The 27,294-nt window shown below is 37.6% G+C and overlaps 2 protein-coding genes across 2 annotated transcripts in view; both read left to right on the top strand.

The window, feature by feature from the left end:
- The window catches only part of LOC121316408 (rho guanine nucleotide exchange factor 10-like), a 33,794-nt gene extending 19,735 nt beyond the window's left edge, over positions 1 to 14,059 (top strand). Inside the window, exons 3-6 of the mRNA XM_041251480.1 lie at positions 9,553 to 9,831; positions 10,137 to 10,328; positions 12,926 to 12,948; positions 14,000 to 14,059. Of these exons, the coding sequence (XP_041107414.1) occupies positions 9,553 to 9,831; positions 10,137 to 10,328; positions 12,926 to 12,948; positions 14,000 to 14,059 (554 nt within the window). The remainder of the gene's footprint in view (positions 1 to 9,552; positions 9,832 to 10,136; positions 10,329 to 12,925; positions 12,949 to 13,999) is intronic.
- Positions 14,060 to 14,529: 470 nt separating this feature from the next.
- LOC121315915 (rho guanine nucleotide exchange factor 10-like) overlaps positions 14,530 to 27,294 on the top strand; it is a 61,922-nt gene continuing 49,157 nt past the window's right edge. The window contains exons 1-9 of the mRNA XM_041250522.1: positions 14,530 to 14,606; positions 15,944 to 16,128; positions 18,115 to 18,226; positions 18,429 to 18,538; positions 20,626 to 20,703; positions 21,270 to 21,449; positions 22,294 to 22,410; positions 22,967 to 23,059; positions 23,608 to 23,778. Of these exons, the coding sequence (XP_041106456.1) occupies positions 14,549 to 14,606; positions 15,944 to 16,128; positions 18,115 to 18,226; positions 18,429 to 18,538; positions 20,626 to 20,703; positions 21,270 to 21,449; positions 22,294 to 22,410; positions 22,967 to 23,059; positions 23,608 to 23,778 (1,104 nt within the window). The 5' untranslated portion in view covers positions 14,530 to 14,548. The remainder of the gene's footprint in view (positions 14,607 to 15,943; positions 16,129 to 18,114; positions 18,227 to 18,428; positions 18,539 to 20,625; positions 20,704 to 21,269; positions 21,450 to 22,293; positions 22,411 to 22,966; positions 23,060 to 23,607; positions 23,779 to 27,294) is intronic.

Below are 27,294 nucleotides of genomic sequence, written 5' to 3'. Positions count from 1 at the left end.
ACCAAAATAAATCCTAGCTAATGGATTGCGATGCATTGAAGTCTAAAGAGATCCACTTGCTCAACCTTGATGAAGTACTTTAACAGTGATCAAATTACTCTCATCATAGAAGCTGCTTGGCTTGTGATTAAGTAGGGGTTAGCCTATGGTTAACTTTCTCTACTGTATGCCAGCAGATTGATACAGTGACTGTTCAGGAATCCAAGTACCACAGTATAACTTTTGAATCTGTGCTTATTGAATTTGGGACAACATTGACATCACAGCCTCTTTTAAAACCTACATGTCACTTTTATTTGACTAAGCTAAAGATCAGTATTGTGTCCCGTGTGTTAACAAAGTATGTGATATCCGCATGATTGTTCTGTCTATAGTTGAAACGCAAACATCCCTATCTTGCTGTGGCATGTAAATTGCTAACTTTTGCTGTGGAATTCGGAAGAACATTATCTTATGTGGGCAGACAGAAATATGTATGACTTGTTAGAGCTGTTATTTATTTAAATTAGTTTGTTCATATTATAGCCCAAGGAGATTCTACATTTCTCACCAGTAGCTGTCTAATTCAAGCACATCAATATTTTAGTAAAATCTGTCCAGTTGGCCAGATTAGACAGTGCTGGGTTACAGAGTTACTGTAATAAAATCTAATACTATTTGAACGCATTACAAAAAATTGTATTACTGTACATACACAGTACATTAAACACAATAATGCCACAAGCCTGTTTAAATCATTCCCATAGAAAGACATTCACTTATTTGTACTGTACATGGATATGGGATTCAGACACCTCTGGCATTCAGGTGTGTGTGTGTGTATACCTATGGTATAACAGTGGTTGATATTCTATATTAGCTAAGTTAACCCATTCTATACAGCCCATATTTTAAGGTTACTTACATTTTAAAGGAATAATTTTTTTAGGAAGCTTGCTTGTTGCATTACCAGTAGATTTTAAGTTTTAATTTTTTTTGGTCACACTTGGGATAGTCTCTCAGTGGCTCGACAGCAGTGCAGATAGCTCAGCTGCAAGATTATTGCTTAGAAATCACTAAGCATTTCTTTAAAAAATAATGCAAGATAGACACAGAATACCCCAGCTTTGAAGTTCCAACAGGATTCCTATGTTACTGTGGGTTTGGCTTTTAGAAACGATTGTAAACTGCTGTGCAAGATATGCCTATCAAAGATGTCTACTTAACATTTTTTTTGTTCAGATATTTGTGTATATACTTGCTGCAATTTACAACTTCCTTGTGTGATTTTTGGTGGCTAGATGTTTTGATTTCAGCCTTTAACTAACAATCCAGTTATGACTATTCGTTGCTATGGAAGCAAAAAACTCAGACCCTTCCTGTGTTTGGTCACTGCAGTAGCATCATATTGTTTTCTCGTGAAAAATCTAAACTGATGTCCACCTGATTGGGTTACAGTCCTGAAACTTGGCATGAGTTTTAGTAATGTGTTCTTGATCTCAAAATACAACTGTATCATATTGTGGGCAAAGAAATGTGTAAGTAAATCAAATAATGATCGAATGACAAAAACATGTGTAATTGAACTCTAATCGATCCATTATATATTCCAATTACAATTGTAATTTACCCCAGGCCTGGTGTACAGTTAACCATGTCTCTGTATAGGTGTGTCTGCCTGTGTAAGACAGGGTTAACTTTACATAGTGACATTTTTATGAACAAATTACACGGTACATATTTAATGCAGTTATTAACATCTTTTATCAGTTGGTGATCAGCCATGCAATAGATGACACAAGGCAAAATAAGATGTACTGGAATGTTCTGACATCTGGCGGTTTTTTTATATTGACAGAGCGGCTTCATGAATTTTAATAACAGTGGCACCATCGGCTGTGTTAACACTTTAGGGGCGTAGAATTGGAATCTAGCAAAGTCAGGGGAGAGTTGACTCAGACAGGGGTGAAAATACTGGCTATAATATATATATATATATATATATATATATATATATATATATATATATATATATATATATATATATATATAAATATCAATTTGAACTAAAATCAAAAGCAATGTTTTGTAAATTTCAATCTAGAGGATATAATGACCAAGGTTTAAATGTATAGCTTCAAAAAGCCTAAGAAACAGAACGGAACTCTCTTCTCAGAAAGACAACTAAAAACAAAGGGGATCAAAAAATCTGCTTTTCAACTGAATTTAATTATATAACTAATGATGTTAGAGGGATTATTTTAAAAACATTGGCACATTTTGAAGAGCAATCTTTCTCTTAAGGAGATTATATACGATAGTCCACCAAGAGAAACAAAGAGGGCATTAAAATTACGGATTGCTGAACACAAAGCGGCAATTAGAAATAATAACTATGACTATTCTATTGCGAATCACTATAAGGACGCTGGTCATGGCTCCTCTCCACATTCATTAAGATTTATTGGAGTAGAGAAAGTGTCTGTTTCTATCCGGGGTGGTAATCTAGTTGAATTTCTCCTGCGACGAGAAGCCTATTGGATAATTGCATTACAAGGTGTTGAAAGCGTTCCACAGGGATGCTGGCCAGTGTTGCATCCAATGCTTCCCATAGTTGTGTCAAGTTGGCTAGTAGTGGATCTCTACTCCGAATAGCTCGTTCCATCTCATCCCACAGATGCTCAGTTGGATTGAGATCTGGTGACTGGGCAGGCCACTGCAGTAAGCTTAATTCACTGTCATGTTTGTGGAACCATTCCGGGACAATCCTAGCCTTGTCACATGGAGCATTATCCTGCTGAAAAAATCCACTAGCAGATCTATACATTGCTGCCATGAAGATATGTGCCTGATTGGCAGTGATGTTCAGATATCCTGTGGCATTCAACCGTTGCTCCACTTTTATCAAGGGGCCCAATGTGTGCCATGAAAACACACCCCACACCATCACACCACCACCACCAGCCTGCAATGTTGACACGCGGCATGACGGATGTATGTACTCGTGGTTTTCTCCATACCCTAGTCCTCCCATCAGTGTGAAACAGCAAGAACCAGGATTCATCAGACCAGGCAATGTTTTTCCAATCCTTCAGTGTTTTCGTTCCTTTGCCCACTGCAACCACAGTTTCTTGTGTTTTGCTGAAAGAAGTGGAACTCTTTTAGGTGATTGGCTGCCATACCCCATTCGTGTCAAGGTACGATGACTTGTGCGTTCTTTTATGGGTCTTTTGGCACCAATGTTGTACTGGACTGTCAGTTGACTAACTGTAGCCCGTCTGTTGCTCTGCACAATTCGTGTCAGCCTCCTTTGGCCTCTTTCATCAATGAGCTGTTTTCGACCTCTGGCCTGCCGTTGGCTGGATGTCCTTTGGGTGGTGGACCATCCTTGATATACACGAGAAACTGTTGAGCGTGAAAAACCCAGCAGCATTGCAGTTCTTGACACACTCAAACCGGCGCGCCTGGCACCTACTACCATACCCCGTTCAAAGGCACTTAAATCTTTTGTCTTGCCCATTTACCCTCTGAATGGCACACTTACACAATCCATGTCTCAATTGTGTCAAGGCTTAAAAATCCTTCTTTAACCTGTCTCCCCTTCATCTACACTGATTGAAGTGGATTTAACAGGTTACATCAATAAGGGATCATAGCTTTCACCTGGATTTACCTCGTCAGTCATGGAAAGAGCAGGTGTTGCTAATGTTTTGTACACTCAGTGTGTGTGTGTGTGTGTGTGTGTGTGTGTGTGTATGACTATATATATATATATATATATATATTATATATATATATATATATATATATACCTCTGCTTCTGAAAACCACAAAGGTGAGCATGCAATCAGAAATAGGACATCTGGAGAACAGTTGGATTGGTTCATTAGTCAGTAATTTTTTTTTTATATTGTACTGCCATGATTTAAAACATTGTTTTTGCTAGCTAATGATTGTTGTATGTGATAATGGAATAGTTTCATGATGATGATAATTTAAGAAGACACACAAGAAGAGCAGAGCTAACATGATCTTGGGTAGTTATTATAAAGGTATAGAGAGGCTTGAGCGTGCTATGCTGAACATACTCGGTTTTGTGCAACTCCTCCAGTCTGGGGGCTGTGTTGGCCTTTGCTTTTTAATACAACTCCAACCAGCCCTACTCCTACCTACAGTACACAGACTGCAGCTCTTGCTTGATTCATCACCATAGAAACTCTTGTTTTCAGCTGAGAAGGCCTACATTGTTTTCCACCCACTTTCTTGTTTGAGCCTTTTAATAGTAAAAACATAAGTAGACATACAGTGCCTATAGAAAGTCTACATCCCCTTAAACTTTTTTCGCATTTTGTTGTGTCAGTGCCTCAGTTTCATGCATTTAAATGATGACTTTTTTCCACTTATCTACACACCATACTCCACACTGTTAAGGGGAAAAAAGTTTTTATTGAGAAAAAAATATATATATTAAAAATACAAAATTGAAAGATCATAATTGGTTAAGTCTCCACCCCTCCCTGAGTTAATACTTGGTGGAAACACCTTTGTCAGCAGTTATAGCTGTGAGTGTTGGGAAAGGTCTCCACCAACTTTGCACACCTAGATTTGGCATTATTTAACCATTCTTTTTTACAAAACTGTTCAAGCTCTGTCAAGTTCCTTGGGGAGCGTTGGTGGACTGCAACCTTCAAGTTATGCCACAAATTTTTGATTGGATTTAGGTCAGGGCTCTGACTGGGCCACTCAAGGACATTTACCTTTTTGTTCCTTAGCCACTCCAGTGTAACTTTGGCTGTGTGCTTTGGGTTGTTGTCATGCTGAAAGGTGAACTTTGATGGTGTTCTTTGGGTGATGCGCTGTGTTGAGTTTGCGGCAAATATAAAGTTTTGCATTTAGGCCAAAAAGTTCAATTTTAGTTTTGTCAGACCACAAAACTTTTTGCCACATGGCTACAGAATGTCCTGAGTGTTTTTTTGCATACTTCAAACAGGATTCAGGGTGGGCTTTCTTGGGTAATGGCTTCCTTCTTGCCACCCTACCATACAGGCTAGATTTGTGGAGTGCTTGGGATATTGTTGTCACATGCACACTTTGACCAGTCTTGGACATAAAAGCCTGTAACTTGCAATTTTGCCATTGGCCTCTTGTTGGCCTCTCTGATCAGTCTCCTTCTTGCTCGGTCATCTTGGTGGTGCCATACACCTTCCACTTCTTAAGTCATCTTAACTGTGCTCCAAGGGATATTTAAGGCGTTTTGATATATATTTTTTTATACCCATCCCCTTATCTGTGCCTTTCAACAACTTTGTCGCGGAGTTCTTTTGAAAGTGCCTTTGTGCTCATGGTTGAGTCTTTGCTTTGAAATGCACTACCCAGCAGAGGGAACCTACAGGAACTGCTGCATTTATCCTGAAATCATGTGAATCACTACAATTTAACACGGGTGGAGGCCACTTAACTTGGTGTGTGATTTTGAAGACGATTGGTTATACCTGAGCTAATTTAGGATTGCTATTACAAGGGGGATGGACACTTATCCAACTAAGCTATTTCAGTTTTTATTATTAATTCATTTTCTACAGATTTCTAGAATCATTTTTTTCACTTGGAAGTTGTGGGGTAAGATGTGTAGATAAATGAAAAAAAAAAAAACTATTTTAATGTATTTTAATTCTAGGCTTTAAGGCAACAGAAGGTTAAAATTTTGAAAGGGGGTGTAAACTTTCTATAGGCACTGTATCTGGTTCTCCGGACAAGGAAAGACGTAGTTTACACCCATAGCAGCTTGTCGGAGGAGGCAGAGGAGGCACTGCCTACTCGATCATTTAAAAATAAATAAGTCATTTTTATGTAATATGCAACATATTTATTTGACGCGGAGGCAGCCACCTGATCCAAATTCTCCACTCACTGCTGTACATTCGGAGGAGCCAGGACCAGGATTAGCCACCCCTAGACTAGATACTGGTAACAGCGTCATAAAGATTTAAATTGGGGAATAGTTTAGAATACCTGCTGTGCTGATCTGCTAGTCTTGTAGAAACAAATAAAGGTGATTCTTGACTTTTTAAATTAAGAATGTATGTCCTGAAAACCAATAAACAACTTTCTTCCTGTAAAGCAGGGGTTCTCAAACTGGGGGGTCACGGGCATGTCTGAAGAAAGGATTTGGTGGATTCAACTATTTATGTGTATATAAAATAAAAAAAAAAATTTTTTTTTTTTTTTTTTTTTAAATTTTTTTTTTTTTTTTTTTTTGTTGTTTTTTTTTTTTTTTTATTTTTTTTTTTTATTTTTAAAAAAAAAAAAAATTTTTTTTTTATATTTTTTTTTTTTTTTTTTTTTTTTTTTTTTTTTTTTTAAAAAATAAATTTTTTTGTTTTTATTTTTTTTTTTTTTTTTTTTAAAAAAAAAAAAATTTTTTTGTTTTTGTTTTTTTTAAATTAAAAAAAAAAAAAAAACTTTTTTTTTTTTTTTTTTTTTTTTTTTTGTTTTTTTATGTTTTTTTTGTATTTTTTTTTTGTATTTTTTTTTTTATTTTTGTTGTTTTTTTTTTTTTTATTTTTTTTTTTTTTTTTTAAATATTTAAACAATAAACTTTAATTTTTTTTTTTTCTTTAAATACATAGGACTATTTTATGTGTTTAGAAGAAGGACATAAGAGTATATATATATTTTATTTCCCTATTTATATATATATATATATATATATATATATATATATATATATAAGAATAATAAGATAAAACTTATAATTCAATACACGTTGTTGATTTTTTTATTATTATTCAAAAAGATAAAACTTGCGAATACAGTATGCTGCTGTATTGGTAAAAAGAAGACAAAACAAATAACATAAAAACATACTACCAATAAAAAATTATCTAAATGATAATGGAAGTAATAACTACATCCTAAATTATCCATCGTTTTACACACGGAAATGAAGAAAACAAAGTACACTAATAATAATTATAATATTGCAGTTACACCTAAGTTACTTGGGCATCAGATGCCTGTAACACATTTACATTAGTTCCGCCTCCATCTGGAAAAACATTTCAAAACAGGACATAAAATAGAAATGATTTTTAAAGAATAAATAAATAAATAGAAGGGGAATCTCAGGATCCCAGGGTGTCAGCTTCAACAACATTACTGGGGAGTTGGTTCCAAACCTTCACGATTCTGTGTAAAAAATGTGCCTCCTATTTTCTGTTCCGAATGCCCCTTTGTCTAATCTCTATTTGTGATCCCTGGCCCTTGTTTCTTCTTTCATGTCAAAAAAGCTCCTTGGGTCGACATTGTCAATACCTTTTAGAATTTTGAATGTTTGAGTTAGGTCGCCGCGTAGTCGTCTTTGTTCAAGACTAAATAGATTCAATTCTTTTAGCCTGTCTGCATATGACATGCCTTTTAAACCCAGAATAATTCTGGTCACTCTTCTTTGCACTCTTTCTAGAGCAGCAGTATCCTTTTTGTAGTGAGGTGACCAGAATTGAACACAATATTCAAGGTGAGATCTTACTATTGCATTGTACAGTTTTAACTTTACTTCCCTTGATTTAAATTCAACAATTTTCACAATATATCTGAGCATCTTGTTGGCCTTTTTTATAGCTTCCCCACATTTTCTAGATGAAGACATTTCTGAGTCAACAAAAACTCCTAGGTCTTTTTCATAGATTCCTTCTCCAATTTCAGTATCTCCAATATGATACTTATAATGCACATTTGTATTTCCTGCGTTCAGTACCTTACACTTCTCGCTATTAAATGTCATTTGCCATGTGTCTGCCCAGTTCTGAATCTTGTCTAGATCATTTTGAATGACCTTTGCTGCTGCAACAGTGTTTGCCACTCCTCCTATTTTGGTGTCATCTGCAAATTTAATAAGTTTGCTTACTATACCAGAATCTAAATCATTAATGTAGATTAGGAATAGCAGAGAACCTAATACTGATCCCTGTGGTACTTCACTGGTTACCTCACTCCATTCTGAGGTTTTTCCTCTAATCAGTACTTTCTGTTTTCTACATGTTAACCATTCCCTAATCCATGTGCATGCATTTCCTTGAATTCCAGCTGCATTCAGTTTGAGAATTAATCTTTTATGCAGGACTTTGTCAAAAGCTTTCTGGAAATCTAAATAAACCATGTCATATGCTTTGCAATTATCCATTATCGATGTTGCATCCTCAAAAAAATATTTCAGGTTAGTTAGACACGATCTCCCTTTCCTAAAACCATGTTGACTGTCTCCCAGGATACTGTTACCATATAGGTAATTTTCCATTTTGGATCTTATTATAGTTTCCATAAGTTTGCATATAATAGAAGTCAGGCTTATTGGTCTGTAGTTACCTGGTTCAGTTTTGTTTCCCTTTTTGTGGATCGGTATAACATTTGCCATTTTCCAGTTTGTCGGTTCAACCCCTGTGTCAAAAGATTGCACGATCTTGGTTAGCGGTTTGTAAATAACTTTTTTCATTTCTTTGAGTACTATTGGGAGGATTTCATCCGGCCTAGGGGATTTGTTTATTTTAAGAGCTCCTAGTCCCTTTAACACTTCTGCCTTGATTATGCTGAAGTTATTTAAAACTGGATAGAAACATTTAATATATTTGCTGTTTTGTTTTCTACGTCTATGATTTTGCCATTTGTATCTCTTAGACATTTAACCTCCTCTTCGATTGTTCTCTTGCTGTTGTAATATTGGAAAAACATTTTGGAATTTGTTTTAGCCCCCTTAGCAATGTTCATTTCTATTTCTCTCTTGGCCTTTCTAACTTCCTTTTTTACTTGTTTTTGCAGTTCCATGTACTCTTTCTGTGTACTTTGTTTTTGGTCCCTTTTTAAACACTCTGTAAAGTGCCTTTTTTCGCTGAATATTTTTTTTAATTGATCATACGTTGGCAGTGTGTGACAGTTAGGGTTATTTTAATAAACTTATGGTGGGCTACTGTTTTTTTTTTTTTTCTGCGGGCTGGTGGAGAACATGCATTTAACAGCTTTGAACTGGGGTAAAGCGTTAAGAAGATATGAAAAACATGGTCAGTCGGAATAGAATAATAAACATTCTTCTGCTGCTGGTGGCTTAAGGGGAACCCAAGACCTCATCTATTTTTTTCCCAATTTTTTTTGACCACGAGTACTTTACGTTCAGAACAAAAAGGCAGCTGTGTGATTGAGGTTTCCCTGTTCCAATTCATCAATTTGTAATGACAAAATAAACATTTTCTTTTCATGCTTTGCATATACTTGTTAAGCCAAGGTATTGATCTTAACAGTGAGCTGTAATTTAAAACTATCTATTTCAATTTGTATTTATTTGATACACATTCCATTAATATTATTTATAACATTTTAACATGTTAAAATAATATGCTGTTTTAATTGATACCACAAACCTATATACACAACCAGAAACATTACAGTACCCAGAACACTAATTCCAAGGCTTAATAAGAACAGGAATCTGTCTGACTTTGTTTTACCTCTGTACTACTTAATGAACCCAGCATTTCAATATACGTGAGCATCAGTTACAAAGCAGTGCTTCCGTTTCTGCAGTGATACAGAGTGACCTGTCCTTTGCTGATGAAGAAGGAGGAGAGCTGTTTGAGTTTGACGACAGCGGATATGAAATTCCTGAAGCTGACCGACAGCCTCCTGCTCCACCTTTACCTGATTATGAAATTGAAATGAAGGACAAAGACATTGACTCCGCTGAGGATAAACATAAAGATGCACAAGGGCATCTTCTCAGTAATACACAGAAAAAAACACTGACTAATGACGTCTTCACAAAAACAGAGGATTCAAGTTTCACTACAGGGTCAATTTCAGAAGGTATCTTAAAAATCACTGATACGTATTGTTTCTTTATCTGTAAATTCTGCTTTTAGTTTCTGCATTTTCAGTAAATGTCTGATCTTGTGACATTATGAGTAAAAGCAACCCCAGTTCCTGTTTCTGTACAGACTCTTCTATGCTTTATCCAGAAATGAGTTTTTATAGATAAACAAGATAATAAACTTTTTTTATTTTTAGTTTAGTTTCAGAGCATGATAGTACAAGTGATAACCTTGTACCTCCAGCCGCAGAAGCTGCCAGGGGCTCTCCGCTTGGAAATACTTATTCGGTTGTACATATAGCTCCTTTGCAGAGGCAGAGTCCCGTACAAGAGGAAAAGGAGGACGGCCAGGAAGATGCTGCCAGTGCCAGGGTCCTTAGTGGGTATTCTGTTCCGGTGCCAAATGAATACGCTGTACCGTCCGACATCCCTCTAATCCTGCCTGCTTACTCCACTCCTGTCATCATACGACACCTCTCGGTGGATGAAGAAGGTAACATGATTGCCTTTTTAGTTTGTCTCAAGATTCTGTACACAAGAAGCAGTTATGATTGGCTCTCGAGACCATTTTTATAGGGCTACATTGAGGGCAGATGCTGTTTTATTTTTAGTCAGTCTGACTCGGATAATTTTATGTTTTACCTTTCTTTTGAATTTCTGAAGCTGTAGGCATTTTCATTGGCAGTCCAGATGTTTTTTTAAAAAAATATTTTTTTCTGTTTGTGAAGTTAAACTGTAATTATGGTAGAAACTTATTCTAGCATAGTCATCTTCATATGTGTAATGAAAGCTGGATCATAACTCCTAAAATGTGACTTTTTATAACCAAGTTAAAATGTACCGTTAGCTTCTACCACTTCCTTATCACTGTACTACTTTGGGAGGACAAGCTAATTTACTGTGGCCTTTTGTCTAATTTAAAACCAATAGAAGCATGTAAATGAAAAAATAAGACATGCTCAGGATATACTCTACCCTCCAACATGCATAGGTATGTAGACTGATATAATTAGGCGATTTCTGATTTGTTACCGTATCCCACTTGTCACCCAGCCTTCTCATCCGCAAAGACGTTGTGTTTTAAGAGAAAGAGCAATGTAGATTCTAGGCTAAATAAAAATGAACAGATGCAAACCATAAGCAAGGTTTGACCATCTATTTTAAACATACAGATTTTTCAAATTGATATAGAATTTGGAATCCTATAATATTGTTTTTATTCATATTTTTCTTTTTGCATAAACTTTCCTTGTATCTCTAATCACAAGGACAGTGCCACAAACAGGAATAAGACAAATACCAGTGCAGCTTATTGTGGAAGAAAGCAATACTTGCACAATATAAAGACTGCCCTCTTGTGGCTACCTTCATCCATCAAGTAAATTTGTTATAAATCTTGAAAACACAAGGAAACGGCAACAGTGTTTGAAGCTTTTGTACACACATTAACAAGTTAACTTCTAACTAGCCTTTAAATTTAATAGTCCATGTGAATTTGTATTTTTTTTTTTTTTTTTTTTTTTTCTTAGTGGTGCAAAGGTTGCAAAGTAGCAATCCATTTAATTATCCCCGGAGGCATCAGAATGTTGTTTGTGTCACATGATTGTTAAAGTTGCTTTGCTCTGTAATTGTCTTAGTTAAAATATATACACTGAACAAAAATATAAACGCAACATGCAACAATTTCAAAGATTTTACTGAGTTACAGTTCATATAAGAAAACCACAATTGCAATAAATTCATTAGGCCCTAATCTATGGATTTCACATGACTGGGAATACAGATATGCATCTGTTGGTCACATATACCTTAAAAAAAAGGTAGGGGCGTGGATCAGAAAACCAGTCAGTATCTGGTGTGACCACCATTTGCCTCATGCAGCGCGACACATCTCCTTCGCATAGAGTTGATCAGGCTGTTGATTGTGGCCTGTGGAATGTTGTCCCATTCCTCTTCAATGGCTGTGCGAAGTTGCTGGATGTTGGCGGGAACTGGAACACACTGTCGTACACGTCGATCCAGAGCATCCCAAACAAGCTCAATGGGTGACATGTGTGGTGAGTATGCAGGCCATGGAAGAACTGGGACATTTTCAGCTTCCAGGAATTGCGTACAGATCCTTGCGACATGGGGCCGTGCATTATCATGCTGAAACATGACTTGATGGCGGCGGATGAATGGCACGACAATGGGCCTTGATCTCCTCACGTTTTCTCTGTACATTCAAATTATCATCGATAAAATGCAATTGTGTATGTTGTCCGTAGCTTATGCCTGCCCATACCATAACCCCACCGCCACCATGGGGCACTCTGTTCACAACGTTGACATCAGCAAACCGCTCGCCCACACGACGCCATACACGCTCTCTGCCATCTTCCCAGTACAGTTGAACCGGGATTCATCCGTGAAGAGCACTCTTCTCCAGCGTGCCAGTGGCCATCGAAGGTGAGCATTTGCCCACTGAAGTTGGTTACGACACCGAACTTCTTCGGTTGTGCAAACCCACAGTTTCATCAGCTGTCAGAGTGCCTGGTCTCAGACTATCCCGCAGGTGAAGAAGCCGGTCCTGGGCTGGCGTGGTTACACGTGATCTGCGGTTGTGAGGCCGGTTGGACGTACTGCCAAATTCTCTAAAACGACGTTGGAGGCGGATTATGGTAGAGAAATGAACATTCAGTTCTCTGGCAACAGCTCTGGTGGACATTCCTGCAGTCAGCATGCCAATTGCACGCTCCCTCAAAATTGAGACATCTGTGGCATTGTGTTGTGTGACAAAACTGCACATTTTAGAGTGGCCTTTTATTGTCCCCCGCACAAGGTGCACCTGTGTAATAATCATGCTGTTTAACCAGCTTCTTGATATGTCACACCTGTCGGGTGGATGGATTATCCTGGCAAAGGAGAAATGCTCACTAACAGGGATGTAAACAAATTTGTGCACAAAATTTGAGAGAAATAAGCTTTTTGTGCGTATGGAAAATTTCTGGGATCTTTTATTTCAGCTCATGAAACATGGGACCAACACTTTACATGTTGCATTTATATTTTTGTTCAGTTTACTTTTTTTTTTCTTTTTTTTTTTTTTAGTGACTGTGCAAGGGAAACCGTGGGTAAACTGTGTTCTGTCCATACAAAAACCCCCAAAAAAATTATGAAAAAATACAAACCATATTAAAGGTATTATAATTCTTCTGCAAAATAAACACCCGGCTTAACACTGTACATAGTGTGCAAGACCATACGGAGTGTGACAGTTCTACTGTATGTGATAATGTTTTAAAAAAATGTATTATAGGGTCTGTACTTTCAAAGCTATATTAAAAGCGTCAAATCTGCCATAGTGAATAAAGCAGGCCTTCAAAAGGAAGTTTGATATATTAAAGTTTTATACATGACAGGAGTACAAATTTGTATAACAAATAATGTATCCTATAAGGGAAAACCCATTTCATGTTCCAGTTTTGTCCATCTTGGTTCATGTCAGTAACGACAGTGTCAAAAAGGTTTGCTTCAGATTTAGGGGCCGATGATAGGGTACGTGCAAAGTGATTTGTGGCTACAAAACACCCATATTGCTGCCAGAAACCATGTTTCACTGGCGTAAAGTGGGACTTTAGCGGTCACTTAAAATGCGGTGTATGTAAAGAATGGTTTTCAACTGCCATTCTGCACCTGCTATCAAATTAGCACTTTGCCATCATTAATACATTGAAATGATATTGAATTGTATTCAAATGAAGAAAAGAGCATGGAATTGGGCAGGGATCTCGAAGACTAAGTGCGCGCAAACATTCTAATGAGATGTAAGGATTTTACTTTGCTCTTGGACGATTGTTGACCCTCCAAAAACATTGCACCTCTTCTGACAAGATGCAAACCATTGTAGTAATTAAGAGCTGTATAAAACCACACACCTTCAGAGACCTGTCATTGGCCTCAGGTTGACTGCTGTGGTACATTTCCTGATGCAGCGACGATTGGCTATTGTTGAGGACAAGCAGGAAAACCTTTGGAGGAGAAGCGCAAGATGGAGAAGACCCCACATGTTCAAGCCCAGGGTCACTTTGTTTGGGATGGATTGTCCTCTCCGCTTGCCTCTCCAGTGGTGTCAGCTATGATTTGATGAGCTATGATGAGTTTTGCTTTTGTTTGCCACCGCAGGTCGTGCCACCTTTTGACTGTTCTCCTGGTAACACCGACAGCATTGACTTTCACCACTAGAGGACAGCATAACTGATGTTGGCTGAGGCTTTTCCAAATAACTCAATTTCATGTTTAGTGACCTCAGCCATAAGGACAGCTCCTCCACAGAAAACATATTTTATTTCCCATGCCCTTCCTCTGACATATTCTTTTCTTTGGTTAGATTTTCATGCTCTGTGTGCTCCTAACTCCCCCTTAACTGTGGGCTGTAAGTGCGGCCGCTAAATACTAGCCCAATGTACAGGCGGTGCTCATAGCAACCCTCATTATCATGATTGCAGCTCATTATTCATAAATGCTCAGTAATTTGCATTGCTTTTAAGCTTACGTAGGCCTCAGTGCAAAATAATTGCCTGGCCGCTTGGTAACTTGGATTTTGCAGCCGCAATTGTTTGCATTGCGCCTATCCTTACATCAGCCGTTAAATGCATGTGAAGGAAGTGGTCACTGTACAAGTTGTTTGCTTTGTTTTTCATTAATTGCAGTGAAGATCGACCAGGAGTGAAAATGGCTGATGCCTTGGCAGGATGGGTTGCTGATCCTGCAAATACAGCTTGGATGGAGAGTAGGTGGAAAACTGTTTTTACAGAGTGTTGAACAAATACGTAACTATAGTTAAATTGACAGTACTATATTTATCAATCCAGCCACCACAAACACAGAATTATGGTATGAAACAAAAAACAGCCTCTTTGGAGAATACAATCAGCAGTTTTTTTTTTTCTTTTTTCATTATTGCTTAATTACAACATAATTACACTCCATCTTGATTCCTGGCGGCTGGAATCAGCAATAGAAATATGTGTAAAGCCCTAGACAGCCAGGCGCAGCGCGGCACGCGAGACATTTTGCCACCTGTATCGCTGCCATTGCTTTCATATGGTGTTGGATCAGATCAGCGCGGGACTATGGCGATGAGGGCACCACTGCGACTCGTCATGGCCGCGCAATGTTTTTTTTTTTTTTTTTTTTTTTTTTTTTTCTGATTACCGCGTAGTACCGACAATGGATTAACCAAATGCTGACATGAAATCATGAATGAAACTGTTGTCTGTGGAGGTGTCCAAGCACCTACAAGGACAGGCAAGTCAGTATTTTATACATCGCCCCCGATAAGCCTGCCTTTTTTATTATTTGTGTAGTTCACTACTATTTTTATTAAATAACTGGCTGTAAAAGGATATATTTTCTAACACTTTAGTAGTAAGCCACTTGCTGTCAGCAATGTATTGTATGTTTCTTTGCTAAGTTGATCGATCGCTCATTTCATATACCTACATGTAGATGACAGAAAAACAACTTGGTAGATTATATGGGGGGCATTACAGCTATGTCCAGAAGTTTTGCATCACACCCTATAGAACGAGTAAAGTTATGTTGACATATTGAAATTACGTATTGACAGTTTCCAGTAGACTTTTAAGATACCGTTTTGTAGATTAAATAAAATATTGAAATTATGTCCATACAGGTTGTGTGGTGTTTTTTTTTTTTTTTTTTTTTTTAATTGCCTGCATCCTACTTTCTTTGGCAATATATGTAAATTATATTCGAGTGCCTAGCCTACGGTGTGGTACTGACATCTACTGTACTGTACCATTCCATTTTTGTATATTGTAAGAAAAGCCAGTCGTGTAGTGCATACCGCTCCTGTGTGTCTGGGTGCAGAGTAACGGTATCGCACCGTGAAAATACCCAGCGGTGCCGTACCCCGCATGTCTGTCTCAGGCGTAATACTTCTGAAAGACCTGGATGAAGTTATTTATGATGTGCAGAGAGAAAACTCGGATTCTACAACAGGTCTGTTATGAAAATATTTTGGGTCTTGGATTTGCAAAACAAAGCTAACTTATTGTAAGCATGAATGAGTTCTACTGTAATGTGGGCTCATTTTACTTCCAGAGCCAGATGAAATGATTTACGATGATGTAGAACTTGGAGAAGAAGGTGGAAACAGTTCCCTGGAGAACGGCTGGAGCTCCAGTGAATTTGAAAGCTACGGTGAACAAAGTGATACAGAGAGCAAAAGCGACAATGGGATTCCAAATACTTTCCTCCGAGGCAAATCTCAAAAACACAAAATGCATGTATGTAATAATGTTTTAATGAATTATACAGTATAATAATAATAAAGAAAAAATAGCATATTCTGTATATTATTCACTGCTAGTAGTTGAACATTATTAAATTGGTATCTTTTTTTAAATATAAAAAAAATACAAAATACAATGATCTCTCGTAAGATGCATAAGATATCTAGTGTACCAACTAAACACATTTGACTGTTTAGTTCCTTGCTTTCCCAATGAGTTTAGTCTGCTTGCAGATATCTATCATCATTGACAGCTGGGGTAAGATCAGTGTGCACATTCACAAAAAGGATTTTGTACGGGTGGCCCCTGACATTGCTCTTAAGATTTCAAATTATGACAGTTCTACCTATAATTTTATATGTATGCTTCCAGTTTACAAACAAATGTATGTTTGTCAGCTGGGCTTCACACTGCACTTGCTTTTTTTTTTTTTAAAAAAGATGAGAGATCTCATGACAAACCCAGTAGAATTTCAGCAGAGTAGGCTGAAACATGAGCAGAAGGTAACTGGATAATAAGCATAGACCAAAATATGTTCCTATGGAAGCCAGTCATGAGAATTATTGTCTTTCAAAGTTTGTGGTATTTAAAGTCATTTTTACCAGGACAGGGTATGTTCTTTTTGAAACACAATTTTTAGCTATTGCAAAAGAGAATTTTTATTTTGAGAGTGGCATGGGATAATGTACTTTTTTTAAAATAAAATAAAAATGTTGCCCTACTTTTTCCTAGTTTTATGTTTGTCTCCCAGCCACATTCTTTAGTATTACATTTTAAAAGTTATTTTGCTTCGCAACAATTGTTATTTTGTTAGGAAAATGTAAATTAGTGAACTTACATTTTAGAGATAGATGACCTGATTAGATTTGTTGAAGAAGATTTGGAGGTTTTAATGTAGGCTATAAAAGACTATCATTTACCAGTTAAAGAAGCACATGCTATGTATTAGTAAAGGAACAGTACGCATTTTGGATGTTAATACAATTGAAATATTAAATGCATTGTTATACTGGGCGATTCAAACGTTACCAGACAAGTGAGATAAACACATTTACTAATAGATCAATATAGAGCTTACAGATACTGTATATACTCTGTATACAACAGTTCTTCAGTCCACTGGCTCTGGGCATTTTCATTTTTTAATATGTTTTTTTATTTATTGATTTATTTTTATCTATTTAACGCCAAGCACATCTTGACTCTTCCCAGTTGTGTGTGATACCAGTACCTTGATGATCATTTTCTTTTCACCTCTCAGGTGACCTTTGCTCCCACATGAATCTGTAACATCCTGCTTAACGTAAAGCTTCTTACTGTGAAATTGCCTTCTGTCAAATGTGGTTAATTCTTCTCTAGGCTACGTTCAATCCTCCACATGCAGTATTCAGCAGCCTAATTTGTTTCAAGACGCAGTGTCTTTGTGCTCCCAAAGACAGTGCTTTGTTTGGGGTGGAAGGAATTGAAATGTAATGAAAGGGCTTATTATTCCCCTGCAGGGGATGAATATTCATTCCAAGCATTGTGCTTTTAGTTTAGTCCTTGGCCTCTCGCAAGCAGAGACCGAGTTCTAAATTGTGCAGTGGTTTTGAACATTTTGTCATAAATACTGCTCTAGAAATGTAAAACTGACGTGAAAAGTGCCAGTGAACTTGCTTTCATTTTACATTTCACAGTGCCATCCTTGATTTTGTTTTTTCCCCATTTTGATGCATACGTTATATTGGTAGTAACCATCTTGAGACTGTAAGCTTTATAAATGTTTCCTGTAAAATGTTGTGAATTAAAATGTAATTAATACAATAGTGTGACACTTCAACTTTGAATTAGATTCCCCCCCTATAGACAGGTTAATGAGTTTTCATATTTAACAAAATATATTTTCCTCAATTCCCAGTCAAAAACATCAGTTGAGTTTAATTTTAAAATGTATATAAGAATTTCTATGAATAATATATATATTTCTGTATTTTCTCAAAGATGCAAAAGTTAATGAAAGCAGCAAAAGATGGAACTAAAGATGGGCTTGAAAAAACCAAAGCTGCTGTGAAGAGAGGACGTTTGTCTATAAAAACAAAGTCTTTTATTCAAGGTAAAGGGACCGTTATTGGTACAGTAGCTTTGGTCACTCAAACATTTTGGAAATATTAGGGAGGATTTCTTGAATTCACACAAAAAAAAAAAATAAAAAAAGTTTAATTTAGTTTTAAGTACTCTCAGCAGTTTATTTATGGGTCCATTTTGGATTTTTTTTTTTCTATGTGATTAAACTGTGTTTATCATTATCCTTTTAGATCGAAAGTCAGTTTGTCTTGAAGAGGAGCCAGGTGTTTTTATTGAAGTTGATTGTCTCAATACTGAACCTGTGATGATGCCTATGCCAGAAGGATTGACACAGCAGCAGGTTGGTTAAAAAAAAACAAACACAATATGGCTGGCCACGCTGTACAATCTGTTAGTGGTGCATCAGCCTCAGAAAGATGATCATCTCCACCAACACATTCCTCTTCAAGCTGCATTTCCCCATAGTGTGTGTGTATATCTATGTATGTACAGTACAGTGAAAGAGTTTGCCCCTGTCTGATTTTCTGCATTTTTGCATATTTTTGGCACTAAATGTTATCAGATCTTCAACCAAAATCTAATATTTGATAAAAGGGACCCTGAGTGAACAAATAACACAATTTTGATTCTTATTTCATTTATTTATTAAAGAAAGTTATGCAACACCCAATGTCCCCGTGTGGAAATGTAATCGTCCCCTTAGACACAGTAACTGGTTACTCCACATTTAGCAGCAAAAACTGCAACCAAACTCTTCCTGTAGTTATCGATCAGTCTCTCACAGCGCCGTGGAGGAATTTTGGCCCACTCCTTCATGCAGAACTGCTTCTACTCATTGACATTTGTGGGTTTTCGAGCATAAACTGCTCGTTTCAGGTCCTGCCACAACATCTCAATGGGGTTTAGGTCTGGACTTTGACTAGGCCATTCCAAAACTTTAAATTTGTTGTTCTTCAACCATTCTGATGTAGACTTGCTTGTGTGTTTTGGATCATTGTCTTGCTGCATGACCCAGCTGCGCTTCAGCTTCAGCTCCAGCTCACGGACGGTACCTGACAGTATCCTGTAGAATTCTCTGATACAGAGCAGAATTCATGGTTCCTTCAATGATGGCAAGACATCCAGGTCCTGATGCAGCAAAGCATCCCCAGATCATGACAATACCACTACCATGGTTGACTGTTGGTATGAGGTTCTTACTGTGGAATGCCATGTTTGGTTTTCACCAGACATAACGGGGCCCATGTTGGCCAAAAAGTTCCAATTTTAACTCATCTGTCCATAGAACATTGTTCCAGAACTCTTGAGGATCATCCAGGTGCTTTTTGGCAAACTTGAGACAAGCATTCATGTTCTTCTTAGTGAGCAGTGGTTTCTGCCTTGCCACTCTGCCATGAATCGTATTTTTGCCCAGTGTCTTTCTGATGGTGGAGTCATGAACATTGACCTTAGCCAAGACAAGAGAGGCCTGCAGATCCCTGGATGTTGTTCTAGGGTTCTTTGTGACTGCCTGGACAATTTTATGCCTTGCTCTTGGAGAGATTTTGGCAGGATGGCCAATCCAGGGAAGAGTCACTACTGTCACAAACTTGGACAATATGGAGCCTTAGAAATAGCTTTGTAACCCTTTCCAGACTTCTAGGCATCAACAACTTTTTCCGGAGGTCTTCAGGAATTTCTTTTGATCATGGCATGATGTGCCTCTAGAACCTATGTGCTGACAATTTCATTGTGATGGTAAGGACCAAAGTTAGTCAGATTTATATAGGGTAGGGCTGGCTCAAATTAGACCTGATTGTTAACCAAAGTATTCACACAGCTGACCCTAATTATCCCTTTAATTGGGTTGAGTTAATTACGGGGGCAATAACTTTTTCACACCTGAAGACTGCATGTTTGATTACCCTGCACACCAAAAAAATGAAAGATGCACCAAACTTTGGTGTCATTTTTTTTCTCTGACTCCCTCTATATATTACTACAACCCACAAAAAGATCTGACCAAATTTAATGTGAAAAATGTGAAAAATTGCAGAAAATCATACTTTTTCACGGCACTGTATGTATGTATATCTGTCTATTTTACAGCTTGCACTGTGTACAAGAAGGGTTCCTTCACCTGTGTTGCATGTAACACAGAGAAATGTTTTTAAACATAGTCCTGGTTGTTTTGGTATTGGTCATAACTGATATTTTAATGATGACAGTAATGTATGTCTTATAAAAGCTTTATAAGATCTATTACCTCACAAGCCCAAATTGAAAACGGTGTAACATTTTTGCAGGAAAACATAAATGTTGCATATGCAAAAAAAGATTTAATCTGCACCGAAGTAAACAAACTGGTAATCCAACAATGCCTGATATGTGATGAAGTAGAATGCTAAAAAATACTAGTAAGAGACATTATGCTTGGTTTCAAAACAGGTTGTTCGAAGGTATATTCTTGGGTCAATACTCGAGAGTGAAAAAAACTACTTGGATTCATTAAAATACATTTTAGAGGTAGGATTTTTATTCTTTTCATTGCTTGTATTTATTTAAATCAAGTTTTTTATTTTAGTATGGTGGTATTATACAGTTATTTTTAAGTGTGCTTTTATTCATACTGCACAAACCTACAGCTTTACCTCTGAACGAGTCATCCTCTCATTTATGTCTTTATTTTCTGCTGTGCTCATTGCTCTTTTTGTTTTCAATTCATGCAACTGGTCCAGTGTGAAGAGCTTTCTTTCTTATTCTTTAAGAAAAAGTGCATGAGGTAGGCCTCCTGAGCTGAGCTGTATTCCCCCTGCAACTGTAGGTTAGGTGAGGAGAGTTTAAATGTTAAAATGCCTAAGCAGCCTTCATACCTTGGTCATGGCAGTTTGCAAGATAAAGGATGACTAATCTTGCAGCTGCAGGGCAGACACTGTGTGTTTTAGCCCTCCGGAACAGACATTTCCTTTCTTAGAAAACTAGACTTTAGAGCAAATGGTCGTTTAGAAATTAATGTTTGCAAAGTTTTTTTTATTTCTTTATTTTATATAAACAGTTATATTTTGGTTTCTTGCTTCTCTTTTTCTCAACAGCAATATGAAAAGCCGCTGTCAGAAATGGATCCAAAGTTGATAAGTGATCGAAAATTTAAAATGATGTTTTACCGAGTCAAGGAGATCCTTCAGTGCCATTCTCTGTTCCAGATTGCACTAGCTAGTCGTGTTGCTGAGTGGGACAGTTCGGAAATGATAGGAGATGTGTTTGTTGCTTCAGTAAGTATTTTATTTTTTTTTCTGTTAAAGAAACTTGCATCTTGTTAAAGTACAGTATCAAAATAAAATACTGTAGAACTTTAACACTGTTGTGTTTGTTTTTATTGACCCTAATTACATAACTTAATTGTGTAATATTGTTCCAGGCATGTTTCTACTGCGTTTTATAATTTCATCCATACATTCCCAATAGCAGTGATGTCATCTTTTTGAGTGTGCAGCTGTGTAGAGGAATAACAAGTCGTCAGCATCTTGGGTACCACCCTGCAACAGAAGCTGTATAAACAAAAGATTGAGGTGTAAAAACGGACATATTTGAAACCCCCTTCCAGACACTGAATTATTTTATATGAATCAGCATTCTGTTTTTCCTGTACATTTTTTTTTCCCCATTGTTGTTAACTAAGGTTTTGTTACTGGACCTGCAACAGTAGGAAGCTCTCTTATGAATAAACGTTTTAGTCTGTTTGTTTTGGGTTTTGTGATGGGGTGGGGTGGTGTAAGATAAAGCTGTCATTTGGGGGTTATGGGTCAAAGCTTTAACAGTTACCCTGATTTCCCACCCCCAAAAAAGTACCTGATGTAAAAATATATGTAGAATTACCAAAAGCATAAACTGTACTATACATCATATACATTCACAGCTGGGGTGCTAAACTTGTGTTCTGTTATACAGTATACCTGCAGATTTACATGCAGTATGATTGGTGGGATAAACTTCATTGCAACCTTGTGACATTGTTGACATTACAAACTGGGTTCCTTGTCGTCTTTTTTTTAATCTTCCACATAAGTACAACCACGGTTTGTAAAAATGATTTATTTATTATTATTCTTTTTTAAGTTTTCCAAATCCATGGTGCTAGATGCATATAGTGAGTATGTGAATAATTTCAGCACAGCGATGGGGCTTGTCAAGGAAACGTGTGCAACAAAGCCTGCTTTTCTTGAATTTTTGAAGGTAGGCGAGACACTTTTTTTTAAAAAATTGGATATGCAGAACAGGACCATATTTTCAGTGTTTATGGTCAGTCTTTAATTGAGTATTATGCTGAAAATGTGAAATGTACTAAACTAGAACCAAACAACTACATAGTAAAAGGTCTTTTCATTAAAGTCCAGAGTAACAATTTTGAAAATTTGACCAATCTTGCTTGATTTTATAATTATTGTAATTTCCTGCTTTGCTGTCCTCCATCAACCAAACTGTAATAAATGGTCAAATTAAAGTCACTGGCACCCACAATGATTTGGTGAAAGCTGTGTTGCTGCAGGTGCATGGAGGTGAACAGTAGCTACATGGTGACCAGGCTGGCCAAGAACTCCACTTGTCAAATGATATCCTTCTGTTAGGCTAGTGAGTGTTTTTACTACTGAAGCAGCAGCATGAAGTGGGTTGATTCAGAGCTACCATGTATGTTTATTTTTGTAATAAACTTATTTATAGAGCATGTTTTTTCCTCTACTTAACTGAAAGTCTGGAGTATCTTATTAACTAAAAGCTTTCATTTCTGCAGCACTGCCAGGCTTCCAGCTGCGATCGCAGTACGCTGTACAGGTTAATGATGAAACCTATCCAGCGCTTCCCACAGTTTATCCTGCTTCTTCAGGTACTTACAAATTTTGCTATCGCAACGTGCCATGCTGTTTAGTAATGCATATTTATGAACATCTCAACTAACAAATTAAATTTGCCTAAGATCTTAGTGTCACAAACTGCTTGCTGTTTACAATGAATCATTATCCATACACTCATACCATTATTCCTTAGCATGGCCCTCAGGACTACCAATTTACCAATGTCTTGCCCTAATCAAGGATAAAGTGTGCATCTGGTGCAACAGATGGACAGGGTTATAATTTTATACATTTTAAACATTGAAAACAAGCAAAACATGGATTACTTACTCTTACTTATTTTATTACATTTTTTCAAATAAAAATTCAACCTTTGCTCATAGAACTCCAAAACATGTTTAAGAATTTTGCAAACCACTAAAGACATCTGGCCACCAGGTGGTGTTATCCAGCCATACTAATTATTTAAAACGTTTAAATTTTTTATTTGAAACATTCAATGGCTTAAAACATGAAAATGAGGAAATGTCTTTACTTGTCTCATTTCACTGGCAAACTAAATACATGTATTCTTGTTTAGGACATGTTGAAAAACACCCCTAAAGGACACCCTGACAGACTACCTCTACAGATGGCTCTGACGGAACTTGAAACATTAGCAGAGAAACTAAACGAGAGGAAGAGGGAGGCAGACCAGCGCTGTGAAATTAAACAAATAGCGAAAGCCATGAATGAGCGCTATTTTAACAAGGTACTGTGCTGCACAGATATTAGAGATTCAAATAGGGCTGGAACTTTACTGAATCATTTTGATATGTTCCTAGATAATTAAGAAGGCTTTTTCTGTGTCACACTTTGTATAAATGATACACCTCAATGATCTCCCAGGGCTGGAGATCTGTATTTATCAGTAATCCACCTGTGCTGGCTGCTGCTTATGTGCAGTAGGACCTGGCTTTGTTTTCTTTGTCCTCCTTCAATCATTAATAGAAGGAAAATTTAAAAGCAGACAGTCTGTAGTCTGGGCAGTTAATTTTGCACATGTCTCTCATAATCTTACACATTTTGTTTGCAGAAGCGCAGAACTGACAATGCTAGCCTTGAAAATATACTATATAACTTTAAAACAATTGTATAAAATGGAACTGATGTTCTATATTTCACCACATGGGGTTAGATTATTAAAGTTATGACAGTAGTAATAGTCTGTTTTAGTTTTATTTTCATTTCTCGTCTATTCTCTTATTTTTACCCTCACCTTCAAAAGTCTTTACCTACTTCCAAAATTCACCTACACAAGTGTGTTTATGATGGTCACATTGAAAGATTTTAAGTACACCTCGCCATTTAGACGTTACTCTGACACTTTTAAACTTACACTATCAGGAGCAGATCTCTGTTAAGGGCATTTGAATTCTTCCCTTTGGTGGGTGTAATAAATGGATTCCATTGTACTGTACTAATATTTTCAAACATTTGTGTGTTTGTTGGTTGATTCCTCTGTTTGTCATTTTATATACGCTGTTGTATGACCCCACTCAGTTCTCCTGATTTCTATGTCTCTACAGTTGAGACTTAACAGTGAGCTTTTCAAAGTGCAGTCTCTTTAGCTTGTTTTTCCTACTGATGAACAGTCTTTTCCTGGGCACTCTTCCACCCCCATCCAGAGTAGGGATACTGTTTCTAAGTCTGGGGGTGTACATACACTTCCCAAGTTTCCTTCAAACTGTCATTGGCCTCATCTATTGTTTTCCTTCTGCCTAGTTATACTAGTCCAGGGGTTTTCAAACTTTCAGTCTGGGACCCCCTTTTTCTGAGGAATTTCCATGTATGTCAAATTTTAACCTACACGGCTATATATTTAAACTAATGTCTGATTTCAGAACATTTAAATAAACACCTTTAAAGCTGCATTGCCAGTCAAAGACTAATTTAGTAATCTACACATTTTCTGAAATGCAAAAACACAATATATCAGTGCTCCCTTGCTATCAGACTCTCAATTATAATGCGCCTCGGATACAGCATGTCCCCCTGTGGAAGGGGTGTGGGTAATTCACTGACCAGGAGACAGACAGGTGTATTTGGAAACACCACACAGGTGCCCAGTTTTATTTTAGACCGGTTCTTATTTCTCTCCGGCAGAGGGCACTGTTGACCGTGGGCTGCCTATCAACGATGATAGACAGCACCACGGAAATACCACAGCTGGTACACGAACAGCAAGTGCACTCGCAGGTGCTCAAAGAAATAATAATGAAAACAGAAGGCGAAAAGAACAAGGGAAAATAAAACAGTAATAAAACTACAAATAAAAGGTGCTGCACTCGGCAGCGTTATCCCGTCGCCGCTACCCGCACGACCCGGATCACCGTCCTACTCTGTCGGCTATCTAGCCTGCTCTTTTACAATACGCCGGGGTCTGCCCAAGGGTTCCCCGCTCTCTCTCTTTCTCGCTGTGAATTTATTTTCTCCCGGCTGATTCCCGGTCCTGAATCAAAGCTTCCGCACTCTTGGTGCGTCTAAGTGGGCAGACCTGAGGAAACAACAGAGCGTTATTTTATAGGACCAACAATCACCCAAGACCCGCCTCCCAGCCATTCAGAGAGGGGGAAAGTCCACACACACCCTTTCCCACCTCCCCGTGTCATTGCCATGACTCACAGGCGGCTGTTGGGCGACTGCCGCCCTCTTCCTGCAGCCCGTGAACACGCCAGCAGAGTCAGCACAGATCTCTCCCTGTTACACCCCCCAATTCCCTGTACTAGTAATTCACGTAATATTTCAACAGTAAATACAGTACAGGTGTTCAAACTATAAACAACTCTGTCTCTGTCTCTTCCTTTTGATACAGTATCTGATCTGAAGAAAAGCTGTGCTGACACTTTATAACACAAACATCTTATTCAGCATTTGTTTTATAACTAAATAAATAATAGGCCCATTACGTGATTCTTTCCTAATGTATTTACTTTTTTTGCTGCGAGAGGAGCTGTGGCTTTCTCCGGGAGACACGCGCCCATTCCGTCTTTCCCTCGCCGGACCCGTTCTCCTTCTCGCACTCTGTTTGCTTGTCTGTTGCTTCAGACCGAACTCCCAACCACTGTTTAGCCAAACCTTTTTTTTTTTTTTTTTTTTTTGATTGATTGATTACATGGTGCTTCATGCATGGTTAATTCACAGAAAGTTAAATTTTTGCTTCACTATATTTGCATTAGAGAGGGAATTATTTTATTTTGTATTTTAGTCAGGTGAGTGTTATATGTCCTGCAGCGGCACCCAGACCCCCCACCCACCCGGAGATCCACGTTATAGGAAGGGAGCTCTGTAATTGTTTTGGAAAAGGTGAGCTTCAGGGTATTGCATGCTAAATCTACAAGTGTGTGATGTCCTTTATCTTCAACATAGCTATGGAACCATCAGTACATACCCTAATAATAACTCCCAGTCCAGCCCAGCATCTTTAACTGCCTCAGAACAAGTGTCATGAATAGTTTCCCTTGTAGCTGAACCTGAAAGTGGATGACAAAACAGTACATCCTCCTGCACGGATCCATCGCAAATGTATCTTGCAAAAGCTAAGAGCTGTGCAGCCCCTAACACATCAGTTGATTCAATGAGTTTGATTGCAAATAAGTCACTGTTTTTCACTTTCATGTAAAGCTGTGAATGAATGTCAGCAGCCATTTCATGAATGTGCCGTGCAACTGAAGCTTTTGAAAGGGGTATAACTTGTAATTTACTTGCGGAATCAGGTCCCAGCATTATGGTCCCAGCAACGCATGGCGCTATAAGTGAAAAAAAACAATTGGTTTGTCCTTCAGGTTGGGATGCTTGGTTTCTAAATGACGGCACATTTTTGAATGCTTCATACTTTCCTGAGCAAGTATTTCACCACAAAGAACACACTGCGGTTACGGGTTAGTCACGCATCCAACATAGGCTTTGTAATCCCCAGCTCTGGGGTCAGCACCGTGTCCAGTGGTGGCAGACATTAAAGAAAAAAAATGTCTTGGCCACGGACAAACAAAACGGATATTATATACAGTTCCGTGCATGCTTGTTAGATGTTTCACTGCCACAGACACTGATAACTCTTGCCACGGACATGCTCGGTATATTTTTCGTCATTTCTGACTTTGTTTTTGACACACGACTTCCATGTTCACATTTCTCACTGGCTGTCAAAGAAGCAGGTTTTTTTTTTTTTTTTTTTTTTTAAAAAGATCCCTATTACATAATGTAGTTAGCTGTTACTGAAACTCAT

This window comes from Polyodon spathula, chromosome 5 (genome assembly GCF_017654505.1).
Source record: "Polyodon spathula isolate WHYD16114869_AA chromosome 5, ASM1765450v1, whole genome shotgun sequence".
Taxonomy (NCBI): Eukaryota; Metazoa; Chordata; class Actinopteri; order Acipenseriformes; family Polyodontidae; genus Polyodon; species Polyodon spathula.
The sequence above is the reverse complement of the archived record's forward strand: the minus strand, read 5'-3'. Positions and strand labels throughout refer to the sequence as shown.